General features: G+C 38.5%; 1 protein-coding gene across 1 annotated transcript in view; it reads right to left on the bottom strand.

Annotated features, from left to right (window-relative positions):
* Window positions 1–24972, bottom strand: part of clstn2 (calsyntenin 2) — a 381240-nt gene that overhangs the window by 74764 nt on the left and 281504 nt on the right. Inside the window, exons 7-8 of the mRNA XM_036597461.1 lie at window positions 18008–18265; window positions 7820–7941 (exon numbers count right to left, since the gene is read on the bottom strand). Of these exons, the coding sequence (XP_036453354.1) occupies window positions 7820–7941; window positions 18008–18265 (380 nt within the window). The remainder of the gene's footprint in view (window positions 1–7819; window positions 7942–18007; window positions 18266–24972) is intronic.

The raw sequence follows: 24972 nt of genomic DNA, 5'->3' as shown, positions 1-24972 counted from the left end.
GCTGCGAGGCTGGACTTTGTTTGGCGTAACGATCACTCAGATACACTGACTCTTTGACTTTGTTTGTTTCTCAGTGAGGTACTCGCAGCCATTCACAAGTACTTGTATAGCATGAGACACTTCCACGATACAAAACACGTATCGGGATGTTTCAGATTTCAACAGTGCCACGTTTAAAAAGTGCTATAAAAAAACTATGAGTACATTTTTTGTGCATACAGTGCAGAACTACATCTAATTAAAGTGGAATTCCACTGATTTAGAACAAAAAAACAGCATAAATCAAAAAGTAATTCAGAGTAGTTTGATGTGAGGGTCATTCTACAGAAACCTGTCCCTAGCGTTTACAGATATATTACACTTGAAAAACACATTAGGGTTACAATTTATTTAGATTTCAAAATTAAACAAGTCGTTATTTTAACAATTACACCTTCTTGAGCCTCTATTTAGCAATATTGGTTTTTAAATCAATTATCTAGAATTCCAAGCACCACAGAAGAGCTCGTCCCCACAGTCATGTGTGAAGGTTGAGGCCATATTTTGAAGTAAAAAACACGTTTTTCTGCCATTTTAACTGCAATAATCTATACATGACTATGGAATATATGAATTAAATGACAAAGAAAACAAATGCCAAATAAATATTATAAAACATAAGTCGTTGTCCCCAGGAGTCGTGTCACTGGTGTTACTGCATAACAAAAATCTTTTATTTTGAAATAAAATTCGCACTGATGACATCACTTGACTTCCTTTTACCTATTTTCTGAGGATCTATGAGGAAAAGCACATGGTGAGTCCACTGTGTCTTTTCAGTTATCAGAAATTTTCTCATTTCTCTCTCATGATTTCATATGAAGCTTTTAGATGAAGTCACTGGTGTGACCGACTTTATTCTTAAAAAAATAGAATACAAATGGATTAAATTACATATTTTAGTGGATGCTCCATGATTGACAACATGTGGTTTGATGCTCTGTAGCAGCCAATGAGGATAGGTAAAACCAGTGACATCTATGGATAGATAGAAAAGGGGACGTTTCTGATTTCTTTACAGTGGTGGTGATAGGAACCACTGCCTACAGTGCAAATATAGCTATTTTATTTACTATCCATAATGACCAGTGAATCTACACATATCTTCTGATCTTTGATATGTAATGCCGATCATAAAATAATGGTAAATCCAATAAAAAAGTTTTCTTTAGTGACAATTTTTCCATGTACTTCTCCAATATGTTAATGTTGTAAAATTATTGCAAGTATCAGGCAATATATGTCTAACCATTTCATGTAATAAGTAAATATTAATTATGCTGTTTTTGTGGGAGGGATTTTCTAATTTTTTTTCCCCAATTTAGTCGTATCCAATTCCACCCCCCAGTTATGACATCCTCAGTCACATGATACCACTAGCACTAGGAGGGCGAAGGCTACACAAGCTTCCTCCAAGCAATCTAAACTGCTGCTAACATAACATTATTGGACAGTTGTATGCGAGTGGTGGGGAACGCTAACTGCCAGTTGTGTTATAATCAGCTAACATAGTCAAGTCTAGTCAAATTTATTTATATAGCGCCTTTTACAACAGATGTTGTCACAAAGCAGCTTTACAGAGAATCCGGGTCCACACCCCCAGCGAGCAAGCCTTGGCGACAGTGGAAGGGGAACCCATCCTCCTCTGGTCAACCGGATAACAGCACAGACACAAAACAGTATAAGTGGATACAGTTTTACGCCACCGTGCAGTGTGCCGGCCGCATCAGTCACGTCAGACCCTCTGAGGCAGCCGCTCAGCTCAGGGAAAGAGAGGGGGAGAGGGGAAGAGGGGGGAAGAGGGGGGAATAGGGGGGAGGGGGGGATAAGGGGGACAGATAACATACGTCTACACTGGCTTGCATCACCCTGGGTGTTGATGGGAAAGGTAGGGCCATCCTGCTCACCTAGAGAAAACGAGGCCAATTGTGGTAGCTTGGACTCTCGACCACAGAAGATTGCAGAATCGTTGGGGATCGAACTCACAATCTCCTGATGATAGGGCCAGAGCTTTGACAGTTGGCCACTCAGGAGATCACAATTGTGCTCCCTTTGATTTGACAATGGCCAACAACAAGGTCAAATTCTAGACAGTTAGGCCACTTGGGAGCATCTTATGATAGATGCAGTTGATCAGTACTGTGGAAATACTGACAATACACACAATATGCTCAGAAAAGCTGACCATGGCATACATTTTTTGTGACAACAATATTATACAATCATATCACCCACCCCTTATACACATTCATACACACAGAATATTATCACTAATTTTATCAAAGTACACACACAATATGGCCAAAAGTATGTGGACAGTCAGGACCAATGCTGGACGAGAAGGCCTGGCTTGCAATCAGCATTCTGGTTTATCCCAAAGGTTTTCAGTGGAGTTGAGGTCAGGGCTCTGGGCAGGCCACTGGAGTTCCTGCACAACTTGTCAAACCATGTCTTTATGGACCTCACTTTGTGCACAGGGGCACAGCCATGCTGGAACAGGAAGGGGTCTTCTTCAAACTGTCGCAACAAAGTTGGATTAATTGTCTAAAATGTCTTTATATGCTGTAGTATTAACATTACACTTCACTGGAACAAAGGCCTGAGTCCAAACCCTGACCATTATCCCTCCTCCACCAACCTAATCTTATGCATTCTAGTAGGCAGTGTTCTCCCGGCATCCACCAAATCCAGATGCGGCCCCATTCTATAAGATACCACTTCTTGTTGATGCTTACAGTTGACTAGGGCAGATCTAGCAGGGCAGAAATTTCACAAATTGACTTGTGGTAATGAGTGTTTAAAATCACTGAGCTCTTTAGCATGAACAATTCTTTTGCCAGTGTTCGTCTATAGAGACTGCATGGCTATGTGTTTGATCTTATACATCTGTTAGCAATGAATGTGGCAGAAACACTTGATTCACAAGGTGCGTCCACATACTTTTGGCCATTTAGTACATATAAAAATGTAAAAAGCATAATATAAAAAAGCCCTCTCTAGTAATATGTAAATCGGCAGTCAGGGAGATTGGACGCAGAGGTAATTTGCAATCGCTGACACAATCGCAGGCTCTCATGGCTGAGGAAACAGATGTTACTCTGCCTGTGTGATCAGTCATATTTCTACATCAGGTTTGTCTGAATGCCCGCCTCTCAGCTTGTGCAGAAAATTCCCTGTCGGCAGACATTTGGAACATGCCCAGCCTGCAAAATCTTGCGAATCGATCACAGAACCACTTAAAAGCTCTTTTTAATGTACAAAGGTTTGAACTAATGAATATAATGCTTGCGATGAATCCTGTATTATAGATACATTCAATGTGTTATGTGTTGCGCATAGTAACATAATGCTTAGCATGCATCTTCCAAACTGGACTATTGTTACCTCAGACGACATGACAGGAAATGAGAGGCCGACGCAGCTTCGCTTTCATTTTTCATTTACTGTGCTTACTTGCAACATACCGGTATAAAGGTTGTTCCAAAACCCTGGTATACCATATGAACCACATTGCCCAACTTAAGCCTTAAATTTCATGTGACTGGCCTACTACACATGCAGAGAACTGACGTGTTAACAGCATGAGTGGCTGATGACCTCTTCAACGGTCAAGCTCGGCTACTAGAACCATGTTTGTTTGTGAATGAGCATGTGTTGAGCTGCTAGCGAGCAATGAGGGGTAGTAAGGGAGGTGTGAGAACCTTCTGCTGTGACTAGCTCGCAAACCAAAGACAAAAAAATGGCTTGCTTCCAGTTTTGTAAATCATACACATTTCCAACTACATTCCATCTACGCTACTGAAGAAATAAAAATACTAAACAGTTCATCTGAACGAGTTACAAAACAGGTGGAAATTGCATTTAATGGCCACAATTTTCCACTTACCTTTACCCATAGTCAATTCACCAAGACATACCTGGAGTCCAAATTTTGCTCCTTTAGTTTAGAATGGGTGCGGTGAGACTAACGTTGCTAACAAACACTACAACTCAATAGTCACCCAAAACAGCCCAAATCGTTTCTGTATAACTATACCACCAAAACTTCATTCAACCTGCTCAAACCTCATCCTTCACTAAGGTTGCACAGACTTGCCGATGTGGTTCAGGACAAAGCATGATTTATTACTGTATGCCAGTTTAGATGATAGGGTCTGTGCAGGGTCACAAACTACCAAGAGGGTGGTCATGCTACATTCTAAACCACACTGATGACTTTGCATGACCTCAATGAAGACCTGGATGCAGTTTGAGCGAGTTAAGAGAAGTTTTTAGAATGTATTTTTACAGGAACCATTTGGGATATTTGGGTTACTATTGACTTCTAGTGTTTGTTAGCAACCTTAGCCTTGTAGCTCCAGTTCCAAACTAAAAAAGCAACATTTGGACACCAAAGTCGTCTTACATTTACATTTATGGCATTTGACAGACGCTGTTATCCAGAGTGACTTGCAATTTGATCATTTTACACAGGTAGGCGAAGGCAGTGTTAGGAGTCTTGCCCAAGGACTCTTACTGGTATAGTGTAGAATGCGTGCCTAGGCAGGGGACTGATCCCCAGTCTACGGTGTAGAAGGCAGAGGTGTTACCCACTACACTATATCAACCACAGCTTCTTAGCTGAGGTTGGTGGAAAATCATACAATGTGATTTGATGCCCAACTATTCCTTTATAGGTCTGCTGGTGTTTTCTACGTTTTTGTGTCTCTAATTTTCAGGTTGTATCCTCGGATATGTAGGAAGCTGTTTATGTGGAAGTCACTTCGAGTGCATGTAGAGCTACAGCACTCCATAAAATCAGTGATGTTCCAAGTGGAGGGAATGGTATGTGTGAGTGGAGGGACACTGCAGGAGAAAATCAGTGCAGGAGTGGGGCTATCATTACGTGTGCTGTAAGAGGTCATTGCTGCAGAGAGCTTTTCATCCTGATTACAGACGTCTCACCGTAGCCCTGTGTTCTGCACAGCAGGAGATGAGAGGCATGATAGGACACACATACGCACCTTTACCATGAGCCACGAGTGACTCAGAAGATCCTCCACCTCTGCAAAGGAAAAAAATACAGCAACGAAGCTGAACCGAAGCTGTCCCTGACATAAACGAATCAAACGGCAAGACGTTTTAAATGCAGCCGTCGCGAATCATAAATTCCAACGACGCTCACAAAGTCACAGGACCAAATCAGTCTTGGATTACAAGCCATATGTGAACAAATGCCTGATAAATAAAGGAGAGCCCTTTGCAAACACGCCGCTGAAAATCATTCCACCCACTAACTTCACAGCTAACGGAAATTAAATGTCGGAGGGTGGGGTTGCTACCATGGAGTTGATGGCAATGGCGCCTGTTCATTTCAATGGGATTTGCTCTGTGGTGCAGGTATACCCAGAAGTATGTGTTGTGGATCTCGTCTCTTCAACGTATTGGGACATATTGCATCAGTCTTTGAGACGATCGGTGGAACGGCCAAAAATTTATATTACCATATTTTTAAATTTCGGTATATATCACAGTGTATTTATAAGTGTATACATGTATATTTTTTTCTTAAACCATTTTAGATGCTTCAGAAAAAACTATTTATTCAGGTGACATATTACTCTGGAATGTCCCTTCACTTTTTAGTAGAATCATGATTAACAACTGAAATATTTGGTAACATTTAATAATAAAAAGCCTTAATAAACAGCAACCCCATGATAATTATAACTCCAACATGTAACCCCCCTCCTCCACACCCAATAATTAATTTAGATAATTATTTGGCTCTGAAACATGACAAAAATAGTGAATTTACTGGTATAATAAATGCCACTTATTTATCTTGCTACTTTGTGATGCATAAACCTTTCCTTAATTCTAACGAATGCAATTCCTAAAAAGACCAGACCTGCGAAAACAAAGTAGTGATTAGTAAATTTTGTTTGGGCGTGAAGTAAATATAAAGAAAAATTCTGCGTAGGCCCCATTAACCCTCTCAGGTCAACGATGTCATACATGACATCAAAGGACGTCGTAGGTAAAAGAATAAATAATTCATGAATGCTACAGTAGAGAGTACAGGTCAGGAACACACGCCCTGATTGGTCAACAGACTTGACCCAGTGCGCCAGTGGATGGCTAACAGCCCTGCTAACAACAATAACAACTTTTCAACACTGAGAAATGGATAAATATTCACAGAAGTCATTATGGATTTATTTGACAAAGTCTCCCAAAAGACTGGATCGCAAAGCTGCTGAAAGGGATACGACCACAACGAAGCCCTCATAGAAACAGCAAAATGTTAGCCTTCTGGGAAAAAATGAAAGCAAGTTTGCAGCATGCAGCATTCCCAAGATGTTATTCTTTTATACAGCGTCAACCTACGAGGGTTAATGCTGAAAGATATATACACATTTTGAAGCAACACATGCTGCCTTTTAGACGCCGTCTTTTTCAGGTATGTCCCTTCTTGTTTCGGCAAGACAATGACAAGAAACTTTCTGCATGTGTTACAACAGCATGGCTGCGTAATCAGAGAGTGTGGGTGCTAAAATAGCCTGCCTGTCTCCTATTGAAAATATGGCACATTATGAAAATATGAAAACGAGCTCTGTATGGTTGCACAACTGAAGACAAATGAGTCAGTTTGTGTCTTTAGTCCCCAAATGATTGTGTTTTGTTAAAAGTAGAGGTGATAAACACAGTGGTAAACATGCTCCTGTCCCTACTTTTTTGGAAAGTGTTGCATGCATTCGATTCAATATGAGTGTACATTTATAAAAAGCTAATAAGGTAGAATATAAAATACTGTATTTCTGTATAGTGGTCCTTAAAATTTTGTTAATTTTTTATATTTCTGTATAAACTTGACACAAAAAGTCCTAAAAATAAATAAAGAGAACCAAATTAAACAAATGAAACAAAAAATATTAGACTTGGTCATTTATTTATTGAGGAAAATAATCCTATACTGTATATCTATGAGTGGCAAAACTAAAAACCTTTAGGATTAGCAGATAGTTTGAAGGTGAAATTAGAGCCAGGTGTTTTCAGTCAATGGGATGGCAATCAGGTATGACTGACCATCCTGTTTTATTCAAACAACAGGAATCTATCACAGTCTGATCTTCACAAAACATGTTTGTGGAAGTGTATCATGGTATGAACAAGGAAATGTCTAAGGACCTCAGAAGAAGAGTTGTTGATGCTCATCAGGCTGGAAAAGGTTACAAAACCATCTCTAAAGAGTTTGTACTCCAGTAATCCACAGTCAGAGTGTGTACAAATGGAGGGAATTCAGGACCACCATTACGCTCCCCAGGAGTGGTCAACCAACAAAGATCACACCAAGATCAAGGCATGTAATAATCCGTGAGATCACCAAGGAACCCAGGGTATCTTCTAAGCAACTAAAGGCCTGTCTTACAATGGCTAATGTTAATGTCCATGAATGGAATGAGCAAAAAAGCAAAGTTCATAAGGTAAAACATAGTATTGTATTTTTTATATTTTAGCCTTCTTAGCTTCTTTTTTATTAGCTTTTCATCTACTGTCCCAACTTTTTCGGAATTAGGTTTGTACACCAACAAAATTAGCCACGGCTGTCCAAAACGGAACTGAATCAAATGGCAACACCATGCAAGACATGCTTTTTGGTAGCAGGTGGGATTTATGCTGTTTGGCCACTAGATCTAGTCATGCACACTCGACCAGCCAAACCCTGCTCCCCTGGTTTCTACCCTCCCGTCACAGCTAGTTTGAAGTGTGTGCGGTGGGCATACAAGGCCCCTCTCACCTGCTCCAGCTTCCAGTGGAACTCAGCCGGCCTGAATGTGTCCATCTGCGTGAAGTCCCTCCGCAGCAGGAAGACCAGCCGGCAGTTGTGAACGTACAGTGAGTAATGATGCCTGTTCATCTCTGCCAACAAGCAAAAAAGGAACACATCAGCAAACCTACACCATATACATCCATCATACTCTGACATGACCATCTAATAAAGTATAGAAACATTCTGTATAGAGGACGGTGCAAAAGTCAGAAAACAGCTTCATTTTTTCATTTCCAGTCAAAATTACAAATAAGTTCATTTTAATTAATTTTTCAAGAGTTTTCTAAGGAGATTAGATGTGAGATCATCCACTTGGCAGAAGAATGTCAAAGGAATAATTACAGTTTTCAAAACTTTAAAAAACGACTAAAGATACAGACTGTCCCCATCAGATAAACAGACTTCTGTGAGAGCGATGAGAACAGTCTTATTGCTCAGGAGTTAATATGGGGGCATAAATCTTCATCTTTTCACAATATCTATCGCTGCTGTCGGAACAAAACCTTGTATCTCCATTTTAGGTCGTTTTTCAGTTTTTGACATAGTTTGAAAGCACCCATTATCCTTTACATTGTGTGTAGATTTCATGATGAATGGACCAACAGAAATGACCCAAAATGACTTGGAAAAAAGTCTGGTTCCACTGACTTACATTAAAAGTGAAGTATGTTTTTTCCTTCTCCTGTAAAGTTACCATTTTGGAGATACAAGGTTTTGCTCCTGATAACAGTGATATGTACTCTGTTGCTTTCACGTATGTATGAAGGGACACCCTAGTGCACATGCACAGCACACACATGTGCTTATACATTCATGTTTTTAATATGAGCGTTATGCTCATATTTAGGTTATTAAATGTTTATGTCACTGTTATGCTTTGTATATTATTCTGTATTTTCTATAATATTGTAAAATTTTAAATTTTAAATTTATTTAGGTGAAGGCTTTATTTAAGCCTATTAGGTTTTTTGCCTCTACCTGCACTGTATATTGTTATTTTTGTTTATTTGTGAGTAAACTAAACTAAACTAAACTAAACTAAACTTAACTAAACATCAAGCTCCAGTCTTGCTTCATATCTTGTGCTTCTGTCCACTGTGAGAAGACAACTTAATGCTATGGGTCTGAAAGGATGTGTAGCTGTCAAGAGGCCAATACTGAGAAAAGAAAAAAAAGATTATAAAAAAAAACGAATACATTTGGGATCACTTGGATTGTGAGAAGCAGGAAGTTCAACCAACTTCTAAGACTGAACTTTGATTCTGCCAGCAGAAAAGAAAGATTCAGTAGAAATTAGAGTCTTTGGTGTATGCCCCATCCTTGCTCCAGGTCTTGGAGTGTCAAGACCCCCGCTGATCCTGAAGCCTACCCCCCAGACAGAATAGGTATGCAAGTCAAGTCATTTTAAAGACAGGTGTAGGCCCACGATTGGTCAGGACTAATGAATAAATGACGTAGCATTAGAGTCTTCCTGGCAGGACTTTCACTAAAGCTTCCATCCATCCATCCATCCATCATCTAAACCGCTTATCCTTCTGGGTCGCGGTGGGGTACTGGAGCCTATCCCAGCTGTCATTGGGCGGAAGGCAGGATACACCCTGGACAGGTCGCCAGTCCATCGCAGGGCTAAAGCTTCCATATACATGGAAAAATATCCCTGCAGATTTCTTTAAAGAAGTGAAAGTAAGACTCCTGAAAAGACAGAAGCTGCAATAAAAGCGAAGAATGGACACATTAAATATATATAAATATATATATATATATATATAAGATATATTAAGTTGTGCAATTCTGACGCTGAAAAATGAATAACACTTTTCAGCTGTTCGGACAAGAAGTAAAATAAATGAAAAGGTGGTCTCTGACTTTTGCACAGAACTGTGGTTACATTTAAATAGCATAACAATGGCAGTAACAACAAGACATCAGCTGGTCCTTCAGCACAATCAACTGGTCCTGCGCTGTTGGCTGGGTTGTTTGTGTGCTGAGTGGAGTAGATAAAGACAATGGAGTGATGTAAGAGGCTGCCACTGTTCTGGCTGAAGTCCAAGCCGTCTGCCACAGCAAATTCCCTAAGGGTTTGGTTATAGGACTTTTACAAAAGACTGAAATAAATGTAACTGTTAAAGGCAAAAATGTGCAGAAGGACTGTCAGCCATAAAAACGCACGAGGAAATAAATACATCTAAACAGCTGTCACTTTCTCCCTAAATAGCTCTAATAGGTTTCGAACGGTAAAGCCGTCACTCTGGCTGTACGGGTTTGTTAATGCCGTTCTGCGCTTTAAGTGATATTGACGTGTGCCACTTCGCATTACGCCTCCAAGCGTGGTCAGAGCACTATGCTACCTGCAATGGCCGCCTTCAGACTTACAGCTCCTCTATCCAGAAAGCTCCTGATTGATCAAAGTGGCCTGTCTTGCTGCTTTTGCATGCAACACACACACAAGGTTTTATACCTTGTAAGGATGAGGGATCAAGCATACGTTTCTATTATATGCATACACACACACATATGTATATATAAATATTAATCTACCTATCTACCTACCTACATACCTACCTACATACCTACCTACATACCTACCTACCTACCTACCTCTCTACCTACGTACACAGGCGCCAACTTGGGTTAAACATCAGGTTAAAAAAAAGGGGAAAATAGAAGTTTCAATTATGTCCTAATGTGATTACACATCATTATGATACATGATCATACATTTCAGCAAAATGAAATGAAATAAGCCATTACAATAAATGAAACAGAGGACTATCAGGCTTGAAACCATCTCCCAATCACAACTCAGAATGATGCTGAAGACAAACAAGCATACCTGCTCTTTTACGAACAATATTTTATTGAGCAGAGTGACTGATTTGACCGTTTATCCATTCAGTAAAAGTGTATCTGTAGATCTTTCTTGCTGCCCCGTTCAACAACACAAACGCTGTATGTGTGATTGACCCGCCCTGTAGCGATCACGTGGCTGCGTCTCTCACACTCCTCAAAATGAAACAGAACAGGCAGCAGAAAGTTTACTTAAATCCGCCAACAGCTGAAACAGACCCAACATGTGTCCAAGTGTAAACGAATAAAAGAGGGTGTAAAAAAAAATAAAAAATAAACAGATTTATTACAGTAAACTCTAACAAATCTTATATCAGTTAGTTTTGGGGGGATGAACAACCCAATGCCCCTATAGCGGCTATGTGTACATGTTTTTCTTCAGACAGCAACGATATGTATTAAATACTACTGTCGGCAAACGGTAGGGCAACCATGGTCAAATGACATGTTTTGTTTTCTAAGCAAAAATAAGTCCTAAGTATTATAAAACACAAAATGTGACCTGTGCAAAATCCATGGCACATTTTAAATATTTATTTTTTTTCCGATATGTTAAACACAGCAAAAAATAGAAATTGTGCACTAAAATTCACAGAAAGGTTCCACATTGAAGTCTTAGAAACTTTTCACTTAGAAAATCAACAAAACATGTTATTTTTCTAGGGGTTTTCAAACTTGTGCATTCGTCTGTATACGCAAGTACCTAAAGTACTATGTAAAAGTCAGAGACTTTCCTTCGCTTATTTAAGTTACTTCAATGTCAAAATGGGCACTGGGTACTTAATTTGTTCATTTTTTAGAGACATTTCTGTGGAGATTAGATGCAAGATAATCCACTTGCATGAGGATAGGAGAGTCAAAGGAAAATAAGTGAAAAAAAAACAAAACAAAAAAAAACAGCAATTTCCAAAACTGAAGTTAAAAAAAAATCTTCAAATTAATAAAAAAAAGATGAAACTCCTGAAAGAAGAAAATTTGCAAATCAAACAAAGAAGCTGCTGGTATTCTCAGAACAATGGACTGACTCAGAACAATGAGTCCAGACCTTAACATCACTGAATGTGTTTGGGATTATTTAGGCTGTGCAAAGCAGAAAGTGCAACCAACTTCTAAGACTGAACTTTGGCAGTGGAAAAATATCCTTGCAGATTTCTCTGAAAAAGTGAAAGCAAGCGTCCTGAAAAGAGAGTTCAACTAAAGGCAAAGATACTGAAAGAAAATGTGATATGTTTAGTTGCTGAGGCTTCTGCATACATTTCTGTTAACCTCTGAAATGGCCAGCGAGTCCAAAGTTTTATTACACAGTTCTAAAACTTAGGAATAGTTCAACAAGTTTGCACTGAAGTCCCTGTAGTTACTGAATAATAAGTCTTAGTAAGCAATAAGCCTGGGATTTTAAGGGGTTAAATGTTTTAAGATTGAAAAATTAACTTCATTTAGGCAATTCAAGGGTCTCTGACTTTTGCACAGTATTGATAATATGGTTCATATATATGCAAGTACCTATATGTAGTAATAACATGTCCCATATGTATGATAAATTTGCAAGTATGCATATGCACATGTCTATGCTTAACCCTAAACCTAATACTAACCTTGACCTCAGTAGCCAAAAACTGGTCTTTCCCTTTTAGTTAAAGAAAGAGTAAAAACTTTCACTGTTTTTCCTACAAAGTCAGAACATTTCTGTACTGAAAATGTAAAAAAAAACAGATCCCCCCCCCCTCACACTGAGCCTCCTGAGAGGCTGCACGTGTGCCTCTGGCCGACGTCTCACGCGTGGCTGCTCTTCAGTAGTGTGTGAATTGATTAAGTCTCACATTCGCTCGGCGTGACGCCCATGATCAATGAGGCTCGATAGAGGCCTGCCAAGCAGCTGGCCTCCGTCACAGCCAGTCCATCCTCCTCTCGGCACCATCCACACAGCAGCCCACACAGAGCCAAAACGTGCAGGAGATAAAGTGTGTTTACTGCAACTTAGAACGACCCTGGCTAGTTCTTATAGCAACCCAGAACTGACCACCTCACCATCTACAGTATATTATCTACATAACACTATTAAAAGACTCAGAGAATCTGGAGAAATTTCCGTGCATAAAGGGCAAAACCGAAAACCGATATTGAACACCCGTAACCCTCAGACGGCACTGCTTTAGAAACCAACATGTTCCTGTTATGAATTTAACCACATGGGCTTAGGAACACTTCAGAAAACCCTTGTGAGTAAACAGTGCATTGCTGCATCTACAAATACAAGTTAGGACTCTGCTATGCAAAGTGGGAGCTGTATATCAACATGCAGAAACGCCACCGACTTCTCTGGGCTAAAGCTCATCTGAGATGGACTGACGCAAAGTGCAGCGGTCTGATGAATCCATCTTTCAAATTGTTTATGGAAACAACGGATGTCATGTTCTCCAGGTAAAAGAGGAAAAAAAAAAAACATCCAGACTGTTACCAGCATAAAGTTAAAAATTCAGCATCTGTCATGGTATGGGGTTGTGTTAGTGGGTAACATTCACAAAGCATTATTAATGCTGAACACATTTTGGAGGAGCATATGCATATTTGCAAATCATTGCTGTCTGTTTTAATTTACATTTTCCCCACTGTCCCAACTTTTTCGAAATTGGGTTTGTATAAGGAAAGGCTATTATTTGTATTATTATGTGTTGAACCTGAAAGGTTTTTAGTAAAGGTTTACTTTTGCACAATGCAAAACCTGCAACTAATAATAAGACCAAAACCTGAGACTCAACTCAGACTTACAAGTCAAAGATTCCACTTGTATCAATAAACCTACAGTTGATATTAAGGTTACACAGATTTATTGGTACTGGTGAGCATCCTGCTATGAAAACATTGATATTCAGTGGCTCATTTTACATTGTAATGAATGCTGCTTTAATGTGAGAATTGCTTGTGTGTGAGGACTTAATGGCTTCAAGCTTTCATGCTGCTAAACTATAATAATAAAACAAGCTGAACTGGTAAACCTGACAATAAAACGCCATTGTAGTTTAAACAGCAAAATGTAAAATGCATTGTAAGCCAATTATCAACATAACACAAAAAATTCTTTAGGTGAAGAGAACCAATGAAAAATAAGAAAAAATAACAGAAAACAACAAAATGCTAGGAATGCTGGGAAACTCCACCTCCCGGCATTACAATATGTGTATTATTTAAAAAGACAATTTAACATCTTTTCTACATTTCTGCATGATTCAATAGATGAGATGTAAACAAACAGAGTGGGAAATGCTCCATTTTAGAGAGACAAGTCAGAATTGTTCACATTGGTGGTGATAGGAACCAGACATCCAAAGGATTTAATGCCTGTAAAAGCTCAGTCACATGAATTTTTAGGAATGTTATCTGATGTTTGAGACATTATTTTACAAAAGTTTTAAAATCAGATTTTTGTTTGTAACTTTTTTCATTCATGTGGAGAGATACATGTGGGACACCGTAAGGCAAATAAACATACATGTTTGGATTTCCCACTATTTTGCCATCATCAAGAGTCAGAAGACGTGTAGGTTCACTGGTCTTTTTGGATAGTAACTAAAATGGCTATATTTGTGGCGTTGACGTTGCGACCCCTGGTTCCTATCACCACCACTGTAAAGTAATTTCTGAAGGCAAGTTGGCAAGTTTCTCTACAACGAACCATTTCACATCAAACAACTCTGAATGACTTTGTTTATGTTTTAATGATTGAATTACACAGATATTTCGAAAACTAGGGGTGCAACAATTATTTGACCTAGTCAACTAAAACCACTGACCAAATTAGTTGGCAATCAATATAATAGTCGATTAGTTGGTGATGTCATCACACATCTTTTGCGCACTAAAAAGGAATGTTTTGACATCATTGCTTACTGGAGAGTTAACAAACGAGCGGTGGCAGCCTCAAGAACAAAAAAGTGTGGGAGTGTTTCACGCTAAACTTCGAAAAAAAAGTCAGTTGAACTATTTGTAAGGCCGACTTCAGGTGGCACGAGAGCACATCCTCCATGTTGGATCATCTGAAGAGGCTCACTGGATGAAGAGGATCCATCTCAGTAAGTTAGCTGTGCTAGTTAGCTCATTAGCTAATGTTAGTGTTAAAAGCCATCTTCATGTTATGAGCTGAGATCATAAGACCTGTGATTGTAGAACTCAGTTGCAACAGAGTTTGTTACAGAGTTTGTTTAAACACTGTTTAACATGTTCAAAGATTTTAATACAGATTGATTTTTTTATTTACTTGATTAAAGGAAAACTGATTTAGATTTGTTATTTTATTGCTGCTCCTTTGCACATCCTTAGTTTTAAATTTTGACAGGAAAAAGATGTTTTATTCATATTAGGTATTAGCAGGAAAGTTCATTAAAACTGTTATTCATCTTTATTGTCTTTATTGTACGCAGCAAATGCATAAAAACAACCTCATTTTAAAAGCTACATAAGAATTTTTTTGGCAATTCAGGAACTCAATCTAAATAATCAGCTTTTAGTTTCGATAATCAATAGACATGTCGTTTGTTGCAGCCTTATTTGAAATGATTGTGATTTTCTGCTGTTTATTTGAGTCTGAAATTGAGAACCGACAATCATATTTGACCAGCCATAGCTGACAACTGACTTCCAGTTATATTGTCTGACATTATTTGAGAATTAGCTTCTTAAAATCGGTATTGTGACAATCAGACCCCAATAGCTACTACATCATATCCACTGAACTCCACCGAAAGAGTTTCTTTAGTCATATTTTAGGGCAGTCTGCCAAGGTGAGTACCTTTCCTGCTGGTACCATTAATATCAAGGATGTCTAGAAATGCAGAGCACGGGGCCTCTCTAGGGGAAAATGAGGTCGCGTACTGACCTATTCACTACGGCTAGATCAATTCCACTAGTCCTAATCTGTAGCCCTAATCCATCCCTCTAATCAACTCCACTGGTGCTGAGGGAGTCTTTATTTTGCTCTGTCCCAGTTTTCCCCACCTAACTCTACTCCCCGCAGTTTCTTTTTTCTGACCTGCTCTATTAGCCCTAATCTCTACACCTAAAACCGGGCTACCTGCTCAACAGCAAGGACTGTTTGTCTGCACTTTCAGATATTTTCTTTAACACTAACAAAAAATTCTATAATTAAAATGCATGCTAGCTCTTTTGTGACCTTCAGTGACTCTTGGTGTGAACACTTCTTCAGTTCTGCACTTTCTTTTAAACTTTTATGGCCACCTTCAATATAAATGCACCTATTACCGAGTGCTGATCACTCTGTACTGATAATTCACCTAATTATGACAATTTGGCTAGAAAAGAATGAAAGCAAATGGGAACCAGTTAGCATGACCTCATTTGCTGAACGCCACCAGACCTCCACTGTCTTTCATTTGTCATTATCGATGTTAGCACAGATGGGTCAAGCATTCCAGCAGCCCTTAGAAATGGCAGTTATTGCCAGTGATAACAAAAGCTTATTGTAGTTTTTAATTACTCTTAGCGCACTGAAAGTCTGAAATAGGTCCATCTTTTTGATATATATATATGAAAGCATTTACATGTTTTGGTATTCCAACCATGGTGGTGTTTTGCGTTTCAGTTCATTTGTTCACCTGTAATGTAATTAAAGTAGTGAATATTCATTTGAATACAGAAACTAGCAAAGGACTCAATTCACACAGCAAGGGCAGTTTATTTCACCACTTGGGTGCCAGTCTGTACCTACGCAATTCATTTTTATACAACCCCAATTCCAAAAAAGTTGGGATGCTGTGTAAAATATAAATAAAAGTAAATAAAAAGAGAATGCAATAATTTGCAAACTCTCATAGACCCATATTTTATTCACAATAAAACACAGAACACATATCAGATGTTGAAAGTGAGACACTTTACCATTTCATGAAAAATATTAACTCATTTAGATCTTGATGGCAGCAACACCTCAAAAAAGTTGGGACTATGTTCTATTGTGAATAAAATATTGGTCTATGAGATTTGCAAATCATTGCATTCTGTTTTTATTTACATTTATTTACATTTTACACAGTGTCCCAACTTTTTGGGAATTGGGGTTGAAATTACATCGGCAAATTTATGGCAAAACGGGGCTGTATGTTTTTGAGCAGGTAGCACTGGTGCTACAAAAGTTGTCTAAAATAATGTAGCACTAAGACTAAACTATATATGACTTATAAACGTATTAATTTAGTAGAAAAATTTCCCATTTTAACTGTGAAAAAAATGTACACTTTAATGTGCTGTTTCTCTGAGATTAATTAAGATTGCCCACAAGGAGGAATTTTTTTATGCACATTTTTATACATCACTGAGAGGGAGGAAACCCACACCAGCAGGAGCTCAATAACGTATGTATGCTTAGAGTCAAAGCAAAACAGATCATGACCTAAAGGTGTGACACAGTATTATTTAATATGTAATTTTCTCAACACTTTATTTGGATAGTCCACTTTAGATGCTTTGTAGATACTTAAATTACTTTCATGTCACATTCAACTAAATATCTACTAAACTGACCATACTTTTCTTTAACTCTTAACCTGGCTTGAATCCTAACCCCAACCTTAACCTCAACTCAAAACCTAAACCCAACCCTCACCTTGGTCCTAGCCCTAACCCTGGTCCAAATCTTAACCCTGACCCCAGCACTGTTTAGAAACAACTGAGTTTTAACAGATATGAAGATCTGTAATAGTCTATAGGGGACTATAGTGGACTATCCAAATAAAGTGAGACCATAATTTCTAATTTAGCTAGGCAATTCTAATAAGCTGAAGATAGCAAAAGACTGTAGGAATAGCAGGGGGTGCCTTAGCCTCTGAAACCAGAGACATCAATCCCAAATCATTGCTTTGTTTTTGACATTACAGCACCAAACTAAACAACTTTGGAGAGTTTTGTACCTTGCATTCAGATTCGTTCAAGAGAGTTCGAACTAACAGACGGACTACAACTACTATAAACACTAGAACTTGACCTGCATTGCAATTTGTAAGGCCATGCTTGAAGAGCTGGCTTGGGCAGCTGGGAAATGATGTTTGACATTGCACATGCCATGTTGTAAGAATAACTGACCACAACTTCCATGAGCATGACCACACTACGCATACTGCAACTGTGATCTTTTGGTATTCGCACAGGGTTCTTTTTCCCCCACATGCAAACAATATTGTTGTAAGCCCTGTACAGCCCTGCAAAACAACAGTAAAAGCTCTATACTTTACTATACTTTAAATGGTTTACAGTTGTGGGTTCTACCCCGTTTCCTTTAGGCTAGGGCTTTTGCCTTACCGGTCTTGTCAGAGTTACACAGCAGTGTCTCCTTTTCGGCTCTCAGTCCAGGGCTTGGGCCGTGCTTCATCCAGGTTGCGATAGTGAACTGGTCCGTAAGGTTCTGAGGCACCACTCGTTCTGGAATGTTGGCGGCCTGCCGTCCATCGAACCGGAAGATGAGGTCACTGTCCCGCCCACTGTCCGTCAGCAGGGAGGCTGTCCAATTGGTGGAAGCACTGGGGGCGGGGAGAAGATCGGTGCTGCCCGAAGCGGCACCTGCAGAAGAAACAGAAGCAAGTTTAGCTTATGCTATGATGAGAAAGTTATTAGGTATTAATATAGACCGAGTGAGATAAATGAAAGCTGTATGTGAATCAGTTTAAAGGACAAGGTATTTAAAAGCCTCTATTCTTCATGTTTTGTATTTTATTGCTGTCCCTAATGTCTACTTATAACACTTATTAGTGTTATAATATGTTATAATATATAACATGTAATGTTATAATTAATTAATTAATTAATTGTTTACATGGTCATTTACCAAAAATGGCCGAGCCATTTGCAATAAAATAATTAAAATAACTACTTTTGCCATTGTGCTTTAGAGAGTGATTCATGTAAATAAACTCTGTTCTGATTGGCTGTCTTATTGTGCTTTGTCTAAAAAGTAATATAGGCTGAGATATTTGGAACAAGAAGCTAAAGTTGGACTTAAATGTTCAGGAACAGCAGAAAACAAACAGCCAGCAGGTGCAGTGACATCACAACCATGACAAATTTAAAACGTCTTAATTTCCATATATGGATGATATCTAGGGAGCCCAAACTTTTTGTCTTTGGGAACCAAAGCGTAATATTTGTGGTGGGTTAAGTGCCAAAAAGATAATATATATATATATATATATATATATATATATATAATATATATATATATATATATACAAATAAAGAAAGCAGATTTGATTTAAAGTATTGTTTGAAGTCAAATTTTAAAAATATATATACATATTTTGGTCTGCTCAAAATGAGTTAAAATTTCCACAACTGATACAGTCACTACTGAAACATTTGGCAAAGTTTCAGTACTGTTATGATTGTTTTGTTGAAATATTTAATCATTTATTTTAATGAAAAACATTATTAAGGTATAGGGTCACTCAAAGCAAAGGAATTTAGTCAGAAGTTCAAGTCAATGAAAAGTCAAATGCGTTTTCAACTCTGACTTTGAAACAGTTTGGTAGAATGATCCTTATACAGTATAAAAATCTGTTATTTCATTGGCTGATGGGTGGGGTTAGAGTAAGTTTCTGGCGTGATCCCTGGGCCAAATTTGACATATGAGGAGGTTTGATTTGGCCTGTGGACCACACTTTGGGCACCCCTGCACCATATGGACTATATGGACTGGGTAGTGAAAGGTATATTTTGAAAATTTAACAATGTTTTAATCATCACTGCTGTCTAACTTTTTTTTAAAACTATCGTTAACTTTGTAGCAACTGAATTGCAGCACATAGTTAATGGCTCGCTGCTATCAAGTACTTTCCCAAAGCCACTAAAACAGCCATTAAGCTGCTCTTAAAACAGAGAACTCTGGATGCTTCTGTGTTAAACAACTACAGACCTGTCTCAAATCTTCCTTTTATAGCTAAGATCATTGTAAAAGTTGTTTTCAATTGACTCGGAAATTTTTTGAACTCAAGCAGTTATTTTGAGAAATTTCAAATCAGGTCTCCGACCTCACCACAGTACTGAAACCGCTCTTATAAACGTGTTAAATGATATACAGTTGAATACTGATTCCGGTTAAATATCAGTTCTGCTAGTTTTACTAGATATCAGTGCTGTATTTGACGCTGTAGATCATAGAATGCTGCTGGACAGGCTGGAAAATTGGGTAGGACTTTCTGGAGCAGTCCTTAATTGGCTCAGATCTTATGTAGAAGGCCAGAGTTACTTTGTTACCATTGGCAGTTATGAATTTGACAGGGTGGCTATGACATGCGGAGTCCCCCAGGGATCAGTTCTTGGGCCTCTTCTGTTCAATCTATATGTGCTGCCTTCGTGCCAAATGCTACAGAACAACATTGATTACTATCGTCCTGAAGATGATACACAGATACATCTGGCTCTCTCACCAGATGACTACAGCCCAATAGTCTCACTCTGTCAATGTTTGGAGCATATAATAATTTTCTTGAATTAAATAAGGACAAAACAGAGAATATTATATTTGGCAACAAAGAGACTTAGTGAACATCTCGATGGGCTCTAAAAGCCAAAGACCAAGTCTGATATCTTTGTGTTCTAATAGAAACAGCCTCCTATCATTTTAAAAATATAGCCAGAAACAAAAAATTGGTGTCCCAGCATGATCAAGAGAAGCTTATCCATGCTTTTCGACTCCCCCAAAAGACCACTAAACAGCTACGGCTCATTCAGAATGCTGCTGATAGAGTTTTAACCATGACTAAGAGAACAGAGCCCATTACTCCAGGTCTAAAATCTTTACACTGGCTTCCAGTTAGTTACAGAATAGAGTTTGTGCTGCTACTAGTCTATAAAATCACTTAATGGTTTCGACCCAGAATACATGTCTGATATGTTTAAAGAATATAAACCATGTAGATCTCTTAGATCCATGGACATGGGTCAGCTAATAGAGCCCAGAGCCCAGACTAAACATGGTGAAGCAGCATTTAGCTGTAATGCCACGTACAACTAGAAGAAAACTGCCAGAAGATCTTAGATGACCCCAAATGTAGCGATTTTTAAATCTAGGCTAGAAACATTTTTCTTTTCATCTGCCTATGATTGAGCTCTAAGACTTATATTTTATTCTCTTTTTATGTTTTTACTCTTAACACTTAAGTCCTTTATTTTAAATTCCCTTTTATATGTTTATTTTTTATATTTTTGCAAAAGATATGTGTTACCTAATTTTGCAAAAGCCATTCTGTGGTGCTACATCTCAGCTGTATTATGTAATATTAATTAATGCTTTTATTTTTCTGTGTTTGTGTAAAGCATTTTAATTTGGCACTATGTATGACAGGTGCTATGCAAATTGCCTTGCCTTTACATAGCACATTTAACCCTGCTTTCAAACTATTAGAACACCAAGATTTTGGACTTGGTCTTTGGATTTTAGAGCACATGAACCAAAATGTTCACTAAGTCTGTTTGATGCCAACTTATTTACATCAAATTAATTATTTATATGTAAACATTGACAAAGTGAGACTATTGAGCTGTAGTGATCTGGTAAAAAGAGCCAGATAAATCTGTGTATTATCTGCAAAATTATGGTAATCAATCTTGTTCTGTAGCATTTGGCACAAAGGCAGTGTATATAGATTGAACAGAAGAGGCCCGAGAACTGATCCCTGGGGAACTCCGCATGTCATAGCCACCCTGTCAGATTATAACTGCCAATGGTGACAAAGTAACTCCAACCTTCTAAATAAGACCTGAACCAATTAAGGACTGTCTTATTTAATATTAATTAACGCTTTGAACTGGCGCTGTGTATGAAAGGTGCTACACACAAACTCGCCTTGCCTTGCCTTTACATAATACATCTTTCCCTGCTTTCACACTGTTAGAACACCAAGATTTTGGACTTCGTCTTCGGTTTTTAGAGCCTGCGAATCAAGATGTTCAGCAATGTTTTGCCTCTTGTTGCCTGATTCACTGGCCACTCAATGCTTATGTGTTCCCACAAAAAATACTGGAGATATCGCTTGTCTATACATTTAATCCCTGCATAGTGCATCACTGTCTGTGGAGTCAGTAGGAGAAGAAAACAGTGTTTGGTTGTTGCAATCACTGCCGACTATTTGTACCAGCACTGCAACCATTTCTCCGTCTCTAGTAGCAACGAATATGTAAGTACCAAAAAAGGGGGAATATCATTTTATAGTGATGGAAATAAAGTACATACTACCCTGCTCAGTTCCTACTGGTAATCGGCACATCCCTTCACTCTTATTTGCATAACGTTAAACTTTGCTCAACCTTGACATGTGGGCCATTCTGCCAACTTTGTGCTGCCTCCAACTGCCAGCTATCATTGGAAATATATGACCACTGGCTGCTTTATAGTGTCGTGTCACTGCCGGCATGAAAGCAGGGTAATCATATTTCCAAAAAGCAATGCAAAGGAGGCTTTCTCCAATCTTGGGGCTGGTCTAATCAAGAATATTTCAACCTTCACCTCAACAAACAACCGAATATAAAATCCCCAGAAAGTAAAACATTCGAAACAATGAGAGCGCACCGAATAAGAGGTCTGCAAAACACCCCTAGCTTACTCTCAGTTCAGTCCGCCATGGCTTTAGCCTGCACTCCGCAACAGATGCCCTAAATACGCAGAGGCACATATCCATCTTTGATCAGGACCCTGCATCACTCTGCCTCTCCTTCGTGCTCAGTCATGCCTCTCGGCCTGCGCTTTATTCGAGGGTATGGGAGGATATTGAATCTTTTCTGTTTGGAGGTGACAGCAGGACGGCGAGCGCAGCGGGACAGAATGAGCGATGAGGCGCACCAGTGACACAGGAGTGTTCTCAATCTACAGCCCAACATCCCTCAGCCCACCCCCCCCACTCAGAGAGAGAGAGGGGGAAAGAATATAGTAGCAACATTGCATTTAAGCTATACAATATTTATTCACGTCGATCAATAGTGGACGATAAATACACCCGCCAGTCTTCAGGCGAGTGTCTGAGCTCTTTTCTGCCAGAATCCATTCCTTGAAATACCACTAAGGGACAGGTCAATGAGATTCCATCTCATACGCTGGCTTTGAGCATTTTCAGGGCAGCTTCAGCCTTAGCAATGACCCTTGTCTTCTTTTCATCAAAGTTTAGTATCGACCCAGTCTAGCCCTGAGCAACAGGGAAGACCGAAGCTGCACTGTTAACTCTTCCCTCCACTTGGAACTCGAGGAAGTGCAGCCGACTCGGAATGAACCCTTTAAAGGGCACTGTCTCGATTATTCTTAAATTCATCTTTAAAGACACTCACGTTTCATTTCAATATCTTCATCGTTACTTTTCAAAACTGCTGCAGCAACTTCAGCAGCTGTAAACTCTTTGCATGCCATTTCACATGCGTCTCTGTTGACTGAGTGAGAATGGTTTCTGACATGACGGATCAGAGACTAGATGAAGCTGAAGTTAGATTCATTTCCCGCTCCACTTTAAATGATGTAGTAGTTACGTTCAGACACCTGGGCAGACGTTACTTCAATGCATCGAGTCATTACAGGTAAGACATAAACAGACATTAAAACATGTTTCATGCCTACCGTGGCAGTATGCTTTAGCCTACAATGGTGGTTGGGTTTTTAAGATTGCTGTGTTGGTTTTCCTCATCTATGCATATCAGCTGTTTGATTAAACTTTCATCGTCTTCATTTGAGTCTACCTGCTGTAGTGGTAACCTGTGTTTTTGGCTTCAGTAATTATTAGGTTTTATGTTTGTACATCTTTAACTTTGTAGGTCTAACTTTTGTGTAAGTCTCAGTTGTCGGATTTTAACTTAGTTAAGTTGTCTTTTCTGAACAGAAGGTCTGAAAACAAGTCCCACAAAGTGGATCTTTGTGGATGAGGCATGCAGTTGTAGCATACACCATTACATACGCTCAGTCTGATACGCACCTCGAACTCTCAATAAAAAGATGTCCTGTTTAAAAAATTGAATTACAAACGAATTTTAAAAGAAATGCTTTTTTTTTTTACTTTAAGTACATGTAGAGCATGTACTTTTATAATTCTACTTGAGTGAAAAATCCAAGTCATACTTTACTTTTTACTACATTATTGGTACTTTTACTTCAGTAAGGGACTTCTGTACATCTTCTTCCTCTGGTGTTGGCGAAATTCCTGCCTGTGATAGCTGCTAACACAAGCCATTCCGGTTTAATCATAATCCAATCACTCCCAGATTCAAAGCTCTTCTTCTTCTGCCAGTGTTAAAGGTTTACATCAATCACCAAGTGGTACAAAACTCTACACCATCCTAATGAAGCAGAGTTTTTCTAGCTCTTAACTTTACTGGAATATAAGTTAAACTTTTCTAACTTTGGTTTACAATCAGTTAATGAGTTAAGTCACATTGTATGAATACCATGTCTATAGGAATATTGAAACATAAGCAGGTAAGGCATTATAAACATGGCTATAACTATTTATAAAATCAAAGCTTTACAAACATTAAAGCTATGTTTATTCTGTGTTATAAATGGTTAACATAATACATCGTAAGTAGTATCCATAACATGTTATACTGTTGGCGCCAAACTCAATCCCAGGTTGCATAATGCATTGTAACTAACAAACTGCCTAGTCATAAATACATGTTGAACCATGCTATGATTTCTATTAACATACAAATGATTAATCTGGATGAAGTAATAGCTTATATTCATGTTTAATGCACTGTAACATGTTTGCAAGTTTCAAATTATATGACAATTTCTATACTTGTTACTATAGGTATAGATTATTATTGATGGACAGGTGATATTATAAGCTTACAATAGGAGGTTGCAAATTGTTTTGTGAGCTCTAAGTAAAGTGAGGCACATTTTTTAGACTAAAAACATTAAAGAAGTTACAGCCACAGCCACAGTGGTAAGTAGTAAAGCTTATACTTCTTTAGGTTTACATTATATCCTGTTGTATTGCTGCTGATAACATGTTCTGAACACTACACATTTAAAAACGTTGGTTCCTCAAGGGTTTTGTAGTAAAGAGTGGTATTATATAGAACCATGAACACTCAAAGAACCCCTTGCATGATTAAAGGGTTCTTTGCATCATGAAAGAGTTCTTCAGATTGATGAAGACCATGCTGTAAAAAGGTCCTAGCACCAAAAAGGGTTCTTCTATTGCAACAAGACAATTTATAACAATTTATACTTGTCATTATGGGTATAGATTATTATTGATAGACATGTTATTATAACCTCATTATGA

Source organism: Colossoma macropomum, unplaced genomic scaffold (genome assembly GCF_904425465.1).
Source record: "Colossoma macropomum unplaced genomic scaffold, Colossoma_macropomum, whole genome shotgun sequence".
Classification (NCBI taxonomy): Eukaryota; Metazoa; Chordata; class Actinopteri; order Characiformes; family Serrasalmidae; genus Colossoma; species Colossoma macropomum.
The sequence above is the reverse complement of the archived record's forward strand: the minus strand, read 5'-3'. Positions and strand labels throughout refer to the sequence as shown.